The sequence below is a fragment of the Oncorhynchus mykiss genome, chromosome 12, assembly GCF_013265735.2.
Source record: "Oncorhynchus mykiss isolate Arlee chromosome 12, USDA_OmykA_1.1, whole genome shotgun sequence".
Taxonomy (NCBI): Eukaryota; Metazoa; Chordata; class Actinopteri; order Salmoniformes; family Salmonidae; genus Oncorhynchus; species Oncorhynchus mykiss.
Window position 1 is genome coordinate 93,831,416 of NC_048576.1, and position 17,137 is coordinate 93,848,552.

General features: G+C 43.2%; 2 protein-coding genes across 4 annotated transcripts in view; one reads left to right on the top strand and one right to left on the bottom strand.

Annotated features, from left to right (window-relative positions):
- LOC118937783 (sodium-dependent neutral amino acid transporter B(0)AT2-like) overlaps nucleotides 1–8,212 on the bottom strand; it is a 36,560-nt gene extending 28,348 nt beyond the window's left edge. Inside the window, exons 1-2 of one of the 2 annotated variants that reach the window (XM_036939247.1) lie at nucleotides 7,985–8,212; nucleotides 2,139–2,370 (exon numbers count right to left, since the gene is read on the bottom strand). In XM_036939247.1, the coding sequence (XP_036795142.1) occupies nucleotides 2,139–2,370; nucleotides 7,985–7,987 (235 nt within the window). In that variant the 5' untranslated portion in view covers nucleotides 7,988–8,212. Of the gene's footprint in view, nucleotides 1–2,138; nucleotides 2,380–7,984 lie in introns of both variants that reach the window. The other variant, XM_036939246.1, reaches the window with a different exon arrangement.
- The window catches only part of LOC118937785 (epidermal growth factor receptor kinase substrate 8-like protein 1), a 31,978-nt gene continuing 19,440 nt past the window's right edge, over nucleotides 4,600–17,137 (top strand). Inside the window, exon 1 of one of the 2 annotated variants that reach the window (XM_036939252.1) lies at nucleotides 4,600–4,621. The gene's annotated coding sequence lies outside the window, so the exon portion shown is untranslated. Of the gene's footprint in view, nucleotides 4,622–13,399; nucleotides 13,557–17,137 lie in introns of those variants that run through there. The other variant, XM_036939251.1, reaches the window with a different exon arrangement.

Sequence of the window (17,137 nt, forward strand, 5' to 3'; positions counted from 1 at the left end):
GCTTAACTAGGTTTCTCCTTGCAGCACTGGACCAAATGACTGGACAATAATCAAGATTAGACAAAACTAGAGCCTGCAGAACTTGCTTTTTGGAGTGTGGTGTCAAAAAAAGCAGAGCATCTCTTTATTACGACTAGACCTCTCCCCATCTTTACAACCATTGAATCTATATGTCTTGACCAATGACAGTTTACAATCTAAGGTAACGCCAAGTAATTTAGTCTCCTCAACTTGTTCAACAGCCACACCATTCATTACCAGAATCAGCTGAGGTCTAGCACTTAAGGAATGATTTGTACCAAATACAATGCTCTTAGTTTTAGAGATGTTCAGGACCAGAACAAACAGACAGCAACTCTTTATTAAGGATTTCAGTGAATTCATTAGCTGTGGTTGCTGATGCATATATGGTTGAATCATCAGCATACATGGACACACATGCTTTGTTAAATGTCAATGGCAGGTCATTGGTAAAAATAGAAAAGAGTAGAGGGCCTAGAGAGCTGCCCTGCGGTATACCACACTTTACATGTTTGACATTAGAGAAGATTCCATTAAAGAAAACCCATTGAATTCTATTAGATAGATAGCTCTGAATCCACGATATGGCAGAAGTTGAAAAGCCATAACACATACGTTTTTTCAACAACAGGTTATGGTCAATAATATCAAAGGCTGCACTGAAATCTACAGCTCCCACAATATTATTATTATCCATTTCTTTCAACCAATCATCATTCATTTGTGTCAGTGCAGTACATGTTGAGTGCCCTTCTCTATAAGCATGCTGAAAGTCTGTTGTTAATTTGTTTACAGAGAAATAGCATTGTATTTCATCAAACACAATTTTTTCCAACAGTTTGCTAAGATCTGGCAGCAAGCCTATAGGTCTGCTGTTAGAACCAGTAAAGGCTGCTTTACCACTCTTGGGTAGCGGAATGACTTTGGCTTCCCTCCAGGGAAAGACTTTCCTCTAGACTCAGATTAAAGATATGACAGATAGGAGTGGATATAGAGTCAGCTACCATCCTTAGTAGGAGTGGCTATAGAGTCAGCTACCATCCTCAGTAGTTGTGGCTATAGAGTCAGCTACCATCCTCAGTAGGAGTGGCTATAGAGTCAGCTACCATCCTCAGTAGGAGTGGCTATAGGGTCAGCTACCATCCTCAGTAGGAGTGGCTATAGGGTCAGCTACCATCCTCAGTAGGAGTGGCTATAGGGTCAGCTACCATCCTCAGTAGGAGTGGCTATAGAGTCAGCTACCATCCTCAGTAGGAGTGGCTATAGAGTCAGCTACCATCCTCAGTAGGAGTGGCTATAGTCAGCTACCATCCTCAGTAGGAGTGGCTATAGAGTCAGCTACCATCCTCAGTAGGAGTGGCTATAGAGTCAGCTACCATCCTCAGTAGGAGTGGCTATAGAGTCAGCTACCATCCTCAGTAGGAGTGGCTATAGGGTCAGCTACCATCCTCAGTAGGAGTGGCTATAGTCAGCTACCATCCTCAGTAGGAGTGGCTATAGAGTCAGCTACCATCCTCAGTAGGAGTGGCTATGGAGTCAGCTACCATCCTCAGTAGCTTTCCATCTAAGTTGTCAATGCCAGGAGATTTGTCATTATTGATCGATAACAATAATTTTTCCCCCTCTCCAACACTAACTTTACAAAATTCAAACTAAGTTAACCAACTGTTACCTGGGCAACAAAGACGTGGATGTCACATTTCAGTTGAATGCATTCAGTTGTACAACTGACTAGGAATCCCCCCATTTCCCCCTTTATTTGTGTATTTATGTCAAATATGTCAAATAATTCAGGAGTAGCTGCTGAAAGGGTTCTTCGGCTGCCCACATAGAAGAACCCTTCGAATAACCCTTTTTGGTTCGACGTTGAACTTTTAGGTTTCATGTAGAACCTTTTAGGTTTCATGTAGAACCCTTTCCACAGAGGCTTCTACATGGAACCTAAAAGGGTTATCCTATGGAGACAGCCAAAGAACCCTTTTGGAACCCTTTTTTTCTAAGAGTGCATGTAAAGTTGCCTTATGGAATTTGAAATATACCATTCTCTCCCTCTCTCTCTCTCACTCTCTCTCTCCCTCTCTGCCCCTGTCCTATAGGGCCCACAGGGTGAGACTCACCTCCTCCATTCTGATGGCAGAGGTAGGGGAACCTCCATACGTTCCCCAAGCCCACGCTGAAGCCCACCTGAGCCAGTACATACTGCAGCTTGCTGTCCCACGCCGGGCGGTCGTCTGCATCCCCAGACGACGCCACGCCCCCGGAGGTCCCCTGCACTCCCAAGTCCAGGAGCTCCGCCTCCGACCGACTCTCTCCCATCCTAGTGCCCTCCTCATCGCTAGGCAATGGAGGCTTCTCCATCTAGACAAAGGAAACGAAGAACAGGTGTCCCAATAGAGATAGGTGTGTGAGTGTGTGTGTTTGTGTGTGTGCCACATTGGTTTCTTTTTACATTTGACATTGGAGTCATTGAGCAGACACTTATCCAGAGCGACTAACATTATATATTATGTTAGCTGTTTGGGACAACCACATATCACAGTTGTATTAAGTAGATCTTCCCTCAGTAAAGAATCTATGAGAAAAGTCAGTGGTAGTGCAGGTGTTAGAGCAGGAAAGGCAAGGGGGGCTCTTCACAGGCCTGCTAGATATGTCTCATATTATATACAATAAACAGCCAATAGACAATAAACATGGGGCTTAATGTACAGGTTCTGATAGTGAGTGGGTGTCAATAGACTATAAACATGGGGCTTAATGTACAGGTTCTGATAGTGAGTGGGTGTCAATAGACTATAAACATGGGGCTTAATGTACAGGTTCTGATAGTGAGTGGGTGTCAATAGTCTATAAACATGGGGCTTAATGTACAGGTTCTGATAGTGAGTGGGTGTCAATAGTCTATAAACATGGGGCTAATGTACAGGTTCTGATAGTGAGGGGGTGTCAATAGTCTATAAACATGGGGCTTAATGTACAGGTTCTGATAGTGAGTGGGTGTCAATAGACTATAAACATGGGGCTTAATGTACAGGTTCTGATAGTGAGTGGGTGTCAATAGACTATAAACATGGGGCTAATGAACAGGTTCTGATAGTGAGTGGGTGTCAATAGACTATAAACATGGGGCTTAATGTACAGGTTCTGATAGTGAGTGGGTGTCAATAGACTATAAACATGGGGCTTAATGTACAGGTTCTGATAGTGAGTGGGTGTCAATAGTCTATAAACAAAGGTTGTTTCCCCACAGACTCTGTTATTTGTCTGGTACTTGTTTTTCACAGCTGGGGACTCGACGGGATTCAGTCCATCCATTTTATGTTACAGTATTAAATAGAAGCTGTTACAGTATCAAATAGAAGCTGTTAGAGTATCAAATAGAAGCTGTTACAGTATCAAATAGAAGCTGTTACAGTATCAAATAGAAGCTGTTACAGTATCAAATAGAAGCTGTTAGAGTATCAAATAGAAGCTGTTACAGTATCAAATAGAAGCTGTTACAGTATCAAATAGAAGCTGTTACAGTATCAAATAGAAGCTGTTACAGTATCAAATAGAAGCTGTTACAGTATCAAATAGAAGCTGTTACAGTATCAAATAGAAGCTGTTAGAGTATCAAATAGAAGCTGTTACAGTATCAAATAGAAGCTGTTACAATATCAAATAGAAGCTGTTAGAGTATCAAATAGAAGCTGTTAGAGTATCAAATAGAAGCTGTTACAGTATTAAATAGAAGCTGTTACAATATCAAATAGAAGCTGTTACAGTATCAAATAGAAGCTGTTACAGTATTAAATAGAAGCTGTTACAGTATCAAATAGAAGCTGTTACAGTATCAAATAGAAGCTGTTACAGTATCAAATAGAAGCTGTTACAATATCAAATAGAAGCTGTTACAGTATCAAATAGAAGCTGTTACAGTATCAAATAGAAGCTGTTACAATATCAAATAGAAGCTGTTAGAGTATCAAATAGAAGCTGTTACAATATCAAATAGAAGCTGTTAGAGTATCAAATAGAAGCTGTTACAGTATCAAATAGAAGCTGTTACAGTATCAAATAGAAGCTGTTACAGTATCAAATAGAAGCTGTTACAGTATCAAATAGAAGCTGTTACAATATCAAATAGAAGCTGTTACAATATCAAATAGAAGCTGTTAGAGTATCAAATAGAAGCTGTTAGAGTATCAAATAGAAGCTGTTACAGTATCAAATAGAAGCTGTTACAGTATCAAATAGAAGCTGTTAGAGTATCAAATAGAAGCTGTGGTCTCCCTCTGTTACCATGAGCAGCAGATATATCAACCATGATCTCTCTACCACTGCTCTGTGTTCTGGTGATAAAACCAACTGCCAACTGAACCCACCCTGGATTCTCCACACCGGGGAACCACATTTACACCACTAGTCTCCTGTCCAGGGGATGTACTTGAACATCAAGCTGCCTCATGCTACAGAAACAGAGGAGCCTATGAGGCGTTCTGACTCGCAGAGGCCAAGGCTTGTGCAAGGTTATTTACTATAGTGACCTCCTTGGCACAGGGGCACGGCTAGTATCAGCTGTAAGAGTGGAGAAGAACCTAGCTGCAGCCAGATAGAACAGGTAGTGTCTCTCACACGCACACGCACACGCACACGCACACACACACACACACACACACACACACACACACACTTCATTGTAATGGCTGGAATGGAATTAATGGGACAGAGTCAAACATGTGGTTTCCATTGGGTAAATCTATTCTGGCAAGTGTGACTCGAGGGTTACATTGGTTTACAGCAGGAGGAGGGGTATTGTAATGGATCCACACTACTACTGGCAGGAGTTACCACAGAGTCATTCTACTATGGGAATAGGGAAGCTATTTGGAGCACCTTACTAGATCTGCTCTGAGCTGATTGGTTTACAATAGCCAATACACTCTGGTTAAACTGGTAGATTGACTATTAGGCTACATTTACATTTTAGTAATTTAGCAGACACTCTTACAGTTAGTGCATTCATCTGGGTGCATTCATCTAGGTACATTCATCTGGGTACATTCATCTAGGTACATTCATCTAGGTACATTCATCTGGGTACATTCATCTAGGTACATTCATCTAGGTACATTCATCTAGGTGCATTAATCTAGGTACATTCATCTGGGTGCATTCATCTGGGTACATTCATCTAGGTACATTCAGCTGGCTACATTAATCTAGGTACATTCAGCTGGGTACGTTCAGCTGGCTACATTAATCTCGGTACATTCAGCTGGGTACATTCATCTAGGTACATTCAGCTGGGTACATTCAGCTGGCTACTTTAATCTAGGTACATTCAGATGGGTACCTTCAGCTGGGTACATTAATCTAGGTACATTCAGCTGGGTACATTAATCTAGGTACATTCAGCTGGGTACATTCAGCTGGGTACATTCATCTAGGTACATTCAGATGGGTACATTCAGCTGGGTACATTAATCTAGGTACAATCCATCCCACATATGCTCTCTCTAATTCTCTCTTTCTTTCTCTCTCTCGGAGGACCTGAGCCCTAGGACCATGCCCCAGGAATACCTGACATGATGACTCCTTGCTGTCCCCAGTCCACCTGACTGTGCAGCTGCTCCAGTTTCAACTATTCTGCCTTATTATTATTCGACCATGCTGGTCATCTATGAACATTTGAACATCTTGACCATGTTTTGTTATAATCTCCACCCGGCACAGCCAGAAGAGGACTGGCCACCCCACATAGCCTGGTTCCTCTCTAGGTTTCTTCCTAGGTTTTGGCCTTTCTAGGGAGTTTTTCCTAGCCACCGTGCTTCTACACCTGCATTGCTTGCTGTTTGGGGTTTTAGGCTGAGTTTCTGTACAGCACTTTGAGATATCAGCTGATGTACGAAGGGCTATATAAATATATTTGATTTGATTTGATTTGATTCAGATGGGTACATTCATCTGGGTACATTACTCTAGGTACATTCAGCTGGGTACATTCATCTAGGTACATTCAGCTGGGTACATTCATCTACATCAGCTATCATCAGTCAGTGCTTAGTAAGAGAGGACAAGACTATAGGTTGTATACTGATTTAGAGTCTTTTTAGTTGTTGTTGTCATCGTTGTTGTTGCTGCTGTTTTTTGAGGGTCCATTTTGTTGTTGAGACTCTCATGTTGATGTTGCTAATTTCAATTTAGCCTCCCAAGGAGGTATTGCAGGAGTAGTCCTAAACAGGTTAGACTTTAGTACTCAACTCCAAACAGCTTTGTCATTCACTCTTTCAACACATCACCCCTTTTGACTCCTCTAGTTTTCTGTCTTTCTTCTCTCTCTCTCTCTCTCTGCCTCTCTCTCTGCCTCTCTCTAAATATAGCTCACCTCTAATTCTACCTCTTCACCCCTAACCCTCTGCCCCCCATAGTGGTTCAGTGTCCAGAGTTGTTTTGAGCTACTGGTCGGTGAAACACTGTGTCTGTGAAGAGAGAACATGGAGTCCATGGTCATTTTGGGCTATTTAAAAAAAAAAATATATTATTTAACCTTTATTTAACTAGGCTACTGGTCAGTGAAACACTATCAGTAAAGAGAGAACATGGCGTCCCAGAGAGCCACACACACCCAAAGTGTTATGTTAAATAAATACACACCCAACACTTGATTTGTAAAAAAAACAAACTGTGTGTAAACAGCGATTCTCAGACTCGGTCATAATAAACCCCACGCCTCCGGTCAATAACTCAGCTGCAGTTACATGAATGTATTTATTTGTAAGTGAGAGAAATCTGAATGAAATAATATTACATAACGTTTTGTTTGACAATACCTTTGACCAGAGCCCTATGGGACAAACTAACACCACAGGTACATTGTAATGGAGATGGTACGCTAACTAAACTCACCAGTGCATCGTCATCCTGTGGATCTATTGTAACTGTATAATGTGTTATAATGAGAACGGAACTTTACTAGCATGTGGTTGTTTACCTTCTAGTTCAATATGCCAAGTGCATCGCAGCAAGATCCATCCACAGAGTGAATGTCAGTGATCGACAGACAACGGCACTGTGAAAACCCTACACTGGTTTAAATACTATGTATTATGTTGCAGTAAGTAACATATTTCCAACCTCAACAGAAACCCTGTACATGTTTAGATTTGGCAAGACACTTGGAACAGACACACAGACAAAGACGGACACAGACCAAGATGTGTGTACGATTTTCTGTTGTCTAAGAATATTTCCCAGTCCATTTTCTTTTCAGAACATGGAAATGTCTCTTTTTTACTTCCAACCCAAACGAAAAACGAAGTGTTTCTTTCCAGCCTTAACAAAGTACTTTCCAAAATGAGTTTGGGTACTGGCTCTTCAAGTCACCTTGGGAACAGCATTGTTTGGCGTAAACTCTGATCTTTGTCGGGTTATAAAAAGGTTGCTAGCCTACTTATTTCTCTGATGAGGTCCTACAGTCCTACACTTTCGCTACACAGAAAACAGTTTATAGGTTGAGACAAACTGACAACAATGTAAAAATGTACGTTTAAACAATCCTTCTATTATTTGAAATGAGGTCAGGGCATTAACATAGAAATAGGACAGAATAAATGAATTATAATTACATGAATATTACACAAATATTACTACCCCGAAGTGAAAAGAAACTAACTGAATTGCTGCCAATCGGGCTATTCCATAAGTAATAGTACACATTTTTCAAGTGAGAAAATAACCCACACGCAATCGGCAGTAAACGAAAAACAATTAGGCTATTTACTGAACATTTTAAAAGATGTAAAAGGTTAGACAAAGGTCGCTATGTAGGCATGATGCCATTAAGGTTAGAACGCAAGGAAGAGGGGGGTTCTGTGTAAAAGAAAATAGGCTTTTAAAACCTTGTCTCAAATGCAAACAGCGCATGAGTGCATCAACCTAACAAGGGATTCAATAACGTTCTCAGTGGTAATATTGAACATACCATGGTGTGCCCTCTACGTCGCGCTGTGCACTTGGGGGAGTAGTCTCTGACGTCGGACAACTTCTCACTGCCAGTCTTGGTCCGTTACCCCAGCAGAACGAGAACCTTGTCTTGTCTCTAAATTACGTCTGGGTTGACGCAAATAATAACGAAGGGTTCTCTGGAGCGCTCAACTTGATCATTGCTATTCGGAATCCTATACAAAACTTCACAGGCGCCACGTTGTAGCACTGTAAGGAGCATGATCTGTCGATCTTGCCAAGATATCAAGAAGACCAACTCCCTTCGTCTTTTGATTGGCTCTGGTCTCCCTTCACAGTCCCTCCCTTCACAGCCCCCTATAATATTACAAAATACACACAGGGCCGATATCAGTGGTTCGCTTGAGATTGGTTTCTTTAGTTAGCTGCATGTTGACCCGAAGTGTTTGAATTACATGCCACAAATTCGCAACAAATTGCATTTGGTTGTAAAGTAATTTTCATGTCAAGTGTCCTTTTTTAGGAACTGTAGGAGAGACAACCGTTGTAAGCCTAGTGCATGACTATAAACAATCAATTCAGCTTTAAACGATAATCACTCTATTTTTTATTCATTAGAACATATCTTATTCATTAGGCAGCGTCGACGTGACAGCGTTAATCTGAAATTGTTACTGTGTCTTTAGGTATTTAAGACCCTGCCTACTTTATATACTTAGTTTTTGACTTACTCTCAGTGTTAAATTAACTCTTCACAAGTAGCACTATTGAATGTTGAATGACATTCCAATAGTGGAATTCGACTGGTCAGTTCATATGTAATAACTTTATCCACAGTGGGGAGCTCTAGGTTAACACATGGTATTTCATGAGCTCATCCTGAAAACACACACACGCACATGCGCGCACACACACACGCACACACACAAATGGGTGTCCGGAGTGTTTTTTGATTTTTTTAAACCTTTTTTTACTAGTTAAGCTACAGAGAGCTTTACACCTGCCCAAAGGGGGAGGATGAGATAGGATATGATATACCCCCCCTCCCCTCCCCTGTGCGAAAAACCCGGCAGCATTGCAGTTCTTGACACAAACCGATGCGCCTGGCAGCTACTACCGTACCCTGTTCAAAGGCACTTAAATATTTTGTCCACTCTCTGAATGGAACACGTACACAATACACATCTCAATAGTTTCAAGGCTTAAACATCCTTCTTTAACGTGTCTCCTCCTCTTCATCTACACTGATTGAAGTGGATTTAACAAGTGACGTCAATAAGGGATCACAGCTTTCGCCTGAATTCACCTGGTCAGTTTATGTCATGGAAAGAGCAGGTGTTCATAATGTTTTGTACACTCAGTGTATTTTATTGTCCCATGGGAGAATTTGTCTTGGACAATTAAAAATGACTGTTACTTCTACATAGAATACATAAATAGATTTAATTAAATCTTACAGCACACAATAACATCACCATCCATCCTCCTCTCTACCCACACAATAACATCACCATCCATCCTCCTCTCTACCCACACAATTACATCACCATCCATCCTCCTCTCTACCCACATAATAACATCACCATCCATCCTCCTCTCTACCCACATAATAACATCACCATCCATCCTCCTCTCTACCCACATAATAACATCACCATCAATCCTCCTCTCTACCCACATAATAACATCACCATCCATCCTCCTCTCTACCCACATAATAACATCCCCATCGATCCTCCTCTCTACCCACATAATAACATCACCATCCATCCTCCTCTCAACCCACATAATAACATCACCATCCATCCTCCTCTCTACCCAGATAATAAGTTAATTAGTTCATGCCAAGGTAAGGCTGTGAGTTGGTAGCACCATGACTGGCTAAGCTCCAGTTCCACTGTTGTCATCCTTATGTACCACTAGACTCCCTTACCAAAACCATATGGTCTATTTACCACTAGACTCCAATATCAAAACCATATGGTCTAGTTACCACTAGGCTCCCTTACCAAAACCATATGGTCTAGTTACCACTAGGCTCCCTTACCAAAACCATATGGTCTAGTTACCACTAGGCTCCCTTACCAAAACCATATGGTCTGGTTACCACTAGGCTCCCTTACCAAAACCATATGGTCTAGTTACCACTAGGCTCCCTTACCAAAACCATATGGTCTAGTTACCACTAGGCTCCCTTACCAAAACCATATGGTCTAGTTACCACTAGGCTCCCTTACCAAAACCATCTCCATATTAGTTCCTGTCAAAGCAGCAGCTACTCGGGTCCAGCAACATTAAGGCAGTTTTATCCAATTTAAAATATTACATGGCATTACATTTCATAACAATTTTCACAACACATTAAGCGTGTTCCCTTAGGCCATTTCTCTACTATCACATATCTACAATACAAAATGAATGTGTACAGTACGTGTGTGTAGAGTGTGTCTTGTCATGTGTCTGTGTAAGTGTGTGTCTGTACCTTTGTGTGTGTCTCTTCACAGTCCCCGCTGTTCCATAAGGTGTATTTGTATCTGTGTTTTAAATCTGATTCTACTGCTGTATCAGTTCCATGTAGTCATGGCTCTATGCAGTATAACCTGAGGACATTGGCTGCTGTATCAGTTCCATGTAGTCATGGCTCTATGCAGTACAACCTGAGGACCTTGACTGCTGTATCAGTTCCATGTAGTCATGGCTCTATGCAGTACAACCTGAGGACCTTGGCTGCTGTGTCAGTTCCATGTAGTCATGGCTCTATGCAGTACAACCTGAGGACCTTGACTGCTGTATCAGTTCCATGTAGTCATGGCTCTATGCAGTACAACCTGAGGACCTTGACTGCTGTATCAGTTCTATGTAGTCATGGCTCTATGCAGTACAACCTGAGGACCTTGACTGCTGTATCAGTTCCATGTAGTCATGGCTCTATGCAGTATAACCTGAGGACCTTGGCTGCTGTATCAGTTCCATGTAGTCATGGCTCTATGCAGTACAACCTGAGGACCTTGACTGCTGTATCAGTTCCATGTAGTCATGGCTCTATGCAGTACAACCTGAGGACCTTGGCTGCTTGTATCAGTTCTATGTAGTCATGGCTTTATGCAGTACAACCTGAGGACCTTGGCTGCTATATCAGTTCTATGTAGTCATGGCTCTATGCAGTACAACCTGAGGACCTTGACTGCTGTATCAGTTCCATGTAGTCATGGCTCTATGCAGTACAACCTGAGGACCTTGGCTGCTTGTATCAGTTCTATGTAGTCATGGCTTTATGCAGTACAACCTGAGGACCTTGGCTGCTATATCAGTTCTATGTAGTCATGGCTCTATGCAGTACAACCTGAGGACCTTGGCTGCTTGTATCAGTTCTATGTAGTCATGGCTTTATGCAGTACAACCTGAGGACCTTGGCTGCTGTATCAGTTCCATGTAGTCATGACTCTATGCAGTACAACCTGAGGACCTTGACTGCTGTATCAGTTCCATGTAGTCATGGCTCTATGCAGTACAACCTGAGGACATTGGCTGCTGTATCAGTTCCATGTAGTCATGACTCTATGCAGTACAACCTGAGGACCTTGGCTGCTGTATCAGTTCCATGTAGTCATGGCTCTATGCAGTACAACCTGAGGACCTTGGCTGCTGGATCAGTTCCATGTAGTCATGGCTCTATGCAGTACAACCTGAGGACCTTGGCTGCTGTATCATATATTATCACTACTGTATATAATTACTGTACTTGTTGTGACTAATTCATGGAGACGTAACACGAATGCCTACACCACTGAAGTAACACCATTCTTCTGGTACTATGCATCGTGTGACGTCTCTGTGTGTGTGTGTGTGGGTGTGGATGTGGGTGTGTGTGGGTGGGGATGTGGGTGTGACGTGTGTGTGTCATCCATAACCGGTTAGAGAGAGAGTGTGAGGCATTGTGGCAGACAGGTCAATGGAGAGAGACTGAAGCTATGTGACTTTATGACCCTGGACAAACCAGCTCCACCAGAACACAGACACCATGACAGAATGATAGAGAGGGAGGGAGAGAGAGATATAGAGAGAGAGAGTTTGGGAGGGAGAGGGAGAGAGAGAGGGAGAGAGAGAGTGGGAGGGAGAGGGAGAGGGAGAGTTTTGGAGGTAGAGAGAGGGAGAGAGAGAGAAAGAGAGAGAGGGAGAGGGAGAGAGAGAGAGAGAGAGAGAGAGAGAGAGAGAGAGAGTTTGGGAGGGAGAGGCAGAGAGAGGGAGAGAGAGAGAGAGAGAGAGAGAGTGCAAGAGAGGGTGGGGGGTGGAGAGAGATGAGAAGAAAAGCAGACTGTGAACCAAACACAGCCACACAGCCACACCACATGGATCATATAGTATCTCACTGGAAGGTACAAGTCAGTTATGAATGGAGGAAAGCCACAAAGCCACTAAACCATGTCAGCACACAGACACAAGACCTATGAAACACAGACAGTGTTGTTTATACGCAGCATTATGTGGGTCATGTTTTGTAATGTGGAGTCAGAGGTTGACTTGAGATTTCTCCAGGTCCTGTCAGACCTACGAACACACAGGAGGCATATCTGACCTCAGTGATCTTACAGAGGAGGGATTGGAAATGTTTTAAAAAGGACCAGCTTCAAAGGGTGGTGTAGAGGATCAATCAGATAAACCTGGTGAGGTATTGGAGAGTCAACCTGCAGGTCCCAGGATATGAAGGTGACCTGCACCGCTGGCAGCAGGCTCAAATGATCACAGCCCTGGGACCTCCATCGACCCATAGCTTCCAGACCTTCAGGATGTGTGTGATCACAGCCCTGGGACCTCCATCGACCCATAGCTTCCAGACCTTCAGGATGTGTGTGTCTGAGTTGTGAACATAAAGATGTTTATGTTCTCTGTAAGATAACGAACAATGAAATACATCTCATCTTATTATCATGTATCAAAGGTGCATACGCACAAGAAAAGACTCCAAACCTTCGTGCTCCAGTTTTCCTTTTCCTGCAAAGGTGGATATTTATTCAATTTTTGAACTAGACAGGAAAGTATCTCCACAGACACCTCGGGCCATGTCCATACGTACACACAACTTCTACCATTTGAAGAATTGTACTGCAAGGCAATTTCATGTTTTGAAAATGTAGGTGTTTGGTGACACTTAGACATTCATTGATAACAACGCTACTAAGAACAGGAAAACATATTTAAACAGACGTGTTTGTCATTGGAGATTGCATGGCAGGGCTTATTTATATTTCAGATTCAGATCAGATCAGCCCTTAGCACAGGCAACAACTAAGAGAACTGTGTCACAGAGAAAGTGTGTGTGAGTGTGTCTGTGTCTGTGTGTGTGTGTGAGAGAGAGAGAGAGAGAGAGAGAGAGAGAGAGAGAGAGAGAGAGAGAGAGAGAGAGAAAGAGAGAGAGAGAGAGAAACCAAGTGAGATTTGTGGAGAGAGGAAGGCTAGACTTGTTTTTCTCGTTCTTGCATATCTCCAGAAGGAGGGACAGACAGACTGGTGTAAACAGAGCAGGATGTGACAGTAGACAGACAAGGCTGTTGGACTGGGCTGGAGGAATACACGCAGACACACACCAAAAGGTACTGACAATTTCTATATGGATTATACCCTGTGTGTGTGTGTGTGTGTGTGTGTGTGTGTGTGTGTGTGAGAAAGGTGTGAAGACCATCATGAACAGTTTGGTGTGAGGTTAGACAGGACTGTCAGTCGTGTGTAGTTGTTGTGAATATAGACAAGGGGAGAGAGAGAGAAAGAGAGACAGAGAGAGAGATGAGCAGAGTAAGGACCAGTTAAACCAGGGGTGTCAAACTCATTCCATGGAGGGCCTAGTGTCTGCTGGTTTTTGTTTTTTTTCCTTTCAATTAAAACCTAGACAACCAGGTGAGGGGAGTTCCTTACTAATTAGTAACCTTAATTCATCAACCAATTACAAGGGAGGAGCAAAAAATACTCTGCCCTCTGTGGAATGAGTTTGACATGTGAGTTAAAGTCAATACATTGTTAAAAGGGGCAGGGTATCTTGACAGTACCCTTTAGAGGCAGACTGTCTGATCAGAATTATAGAAACATATTTTGACACACGGTTTTCTTTCAAATACATTTTTTAAATCAGCCTTATGGATTTCAATAGAAGAAGTCAATATCAGGAAAATAACTTGGATTATGGATTTGGTCTATGATGTCATTCAAATCAAATTTCTAATCAAATCAAATGTATTTATATAGCCCTTCGTACATCAGCTGATATCTCAAAGTGCTGTACAGAAACCCAGCCTAAAACCCCAAACAGCAAGCAATGCAGGTGTTGAAGCACGTTGGCTCGGAAAAACTCCCTAGAAAGGCCAAAACCTAGGAAGAAACCTAGAGAGGAACCAGGCTATGTGGGGTGGCCAGTCCTCTTCTGGCTGTGCCGGGTGGAGATTATAACAGAACATGGCCAAGATGTTCAAATGTTCATAAATGACCAGCATGGTCGAATAATAATAAGGCAGAACAGTTGAAACTGGAGTCATTGCACTGAATCTGTCAGTGACCCACACACAGACACACACACACACGCACACACATTGGAATGCTAAACAGCATTCTCACTGTGAGCTGAGGGAATGTGACAATGTGACGCACACCTCAGGCCTCTTCCTGTTTTTTGTTGTTGTATTTATTGTTTTACAGTACAGGTAGTAGAGGGATCTCCATCTTCCACCGTTTTCAGTTAATGAAACATGGTCTTCAATATGGACCACAATGAGTTAAATGAAGTGTATTACTGCTGGGATGGAACGAACACACGTTCCCAGTAGCTATTCAGGACTGGAGTGACACATATTTCATTTCAAACAGCATGTTTCTATCAACTGATAATAGTGGCGCAGAGGTCTAAGGCACTGCATCTCAGTGCTAGAGGCGTCACTACAGACCCTGGTTCGATCCCGGGGTGTATCACAACCGGCTGTGATTGGGAGTCCCATAGGGCGGCGCACAGTTAGTCCAGCGTTGTCCGGGTTAGGGGAGGGTTTGGCCGGGGTAGGCCGTAATTGTAAAATAAGAATTTGTTCTTAACTGACTTGCCTAGTAAAATACCTCACGGTATTTCAAAAGTCAGTTATTTATGTTGTCAAGGGTGTATGTGGAAGAGTTTACAGGAGATAAGTGAGATGAGAACTGCTATAATCTCATGTGCCATCTACTGCCGTTGTGCCCTTGACCAAGGTACTTCATCCACAAGGCAGTTTTTGTTTTACTTTCGTGCTGATGCACTTTTGACCTGACTTTCTGCAATATATTTGTAATGTCCAATGCATTATGTATGTCTCTGTTAAGCATTGTGTTGTCATAAGACAACCGACTGTATTTCTCTTCTTAACTTTTCTACCTTTTGTATTCTGACGGGGCAGTTACACTGCTGCCCCCTGTTGGTGAGATCTGACTGGGCAGTTATACTGCTGCCCCCTGTTGGTGAGATATGACGGGTCAGTTACACTGCTGTCCCCTGTTGGTGAGATCTGACTGGACAGTTACATTGCTGCCCCCTGTTGGTGAGATCTGACTGGGCAGTTACACTGATGCCCCCTGTTGGTGAGATCTGACTGGGCAGTTACACTGCTGCCCCCTGTTGGTGAAATCTGACTGGGCAGTTACACTGCTGCCCCCTGTTGGTGAGATCTGACTGGGCAGTTATACTGCTGTCCCCTGTTGGTGAAATCTGACTGGGCAGTTACACTGCTGCCCCCTGTTGGTGAGATCTGACTGGGCAGTTACACTGCTGTCCCCTGTTGGTGAAATCTGACTGGGCAGTTATACTGCTGTCCCCTGTTGGTGAAATCTGACTGGGCAGTTATACTGCTGTCCCCTGTTGGTGAGATCTGACTGGGCAGTTATACTGCTGTCCCCTGTTGGTGAAATCTGACTGGGCAGTTACACTGCTGCCCCCTGTTGGTGAGATCTGACTGGGAAGTTACACTGCTGCCCCCTGTTGGTGAGATCTGACTGGGCAGTTATACTGCTGCCCCCTGTTGGTGAGATCTGACTGGGCAGTTACACTGCTGTCCCCTGTTGGTGAGATCTGACTGGGCAGTTATACTGCTGCCCCCTGTTGGTGAGATCTGACTGGGCAGTTATACTGCTGCCCCCTGTTGGTGAGATATGACGGGTCAGTTACACTGCTGTCCCCTGTTGGTGAGATCTGACTGGGCAGTTACACTGCTGCCCCCTGTTGGTGAGATCTGACTGGGCAGTTACACTGCTGCCCCCTGTTGGTGAGATCTGACTGGGCAGTTACACTGCTGCACCCTGTTGGTGAGATCTGACTGGGCAGTTAAAATGCTGCCCCCTGTTGGTGAGATCTGACTGGGCAGTTAAAATGAAATCCCCCCGTGGTTGTACAGTACCTAATGAATCACATGGTGATAGTCTATCGTTGTTGTACTGCCTTCTGAATCACATGGGGATAGTCTATGGTTGTAGTGCCTTCTGAATCACATGGTGATAGTCTATGGTTGTACTGCCTTCTGAATCACATGGTGGTAGTGTATGGTTGTCCTGCCTTCTGAATCACATGGTGATAGTCTATGGTTGTACTGTCTTCTGAATCACATGGTGATAGTCTATGGTTGTCCTGCCTTCTGAATCACATGGTGATAGTCTATGGTTGTCCTGCCTTCTGAATCACATGGTGGTAGTCTATGGTTGTACTGCCTTCTGAATCACATGGTGGTAGTCTATGGTTGTCCTGCCTTCTGAATCACATGGTGGTAGTGTATGGTTGTCCTGCCTTCTGAATCACATGGTGGTAGTCTATGGTTGTACTGCCTTCTGAATCACATGGTGGTAGTCTATGTCAAAGCTTGCTAGTGAGAGCTTCCCTCCCCCATTTGGTTATTGCACGGTTGAAGTGCTGACGTTTGCATAAAGTTAGGAATTTTTGGGGGGTTGCAAGTTCTAGTCACCAAAGGTTAATGTCAAATGCGCTACAACCTGCCTCGGATTTAATCTCTGTCCTAATCTAAATCCTAGTCCCTACCTCCTGATTTAATCTCTGTCCTAATCTAAATCCTAGTCCCTACCTCCTGATTTAATCTCTGTCCTAATCTAAATCCTAGTCCATACATCTTGATTGAATCTCTGTCCTAATCTAAGTGCTAGTCCCTACATCTTGATTGAA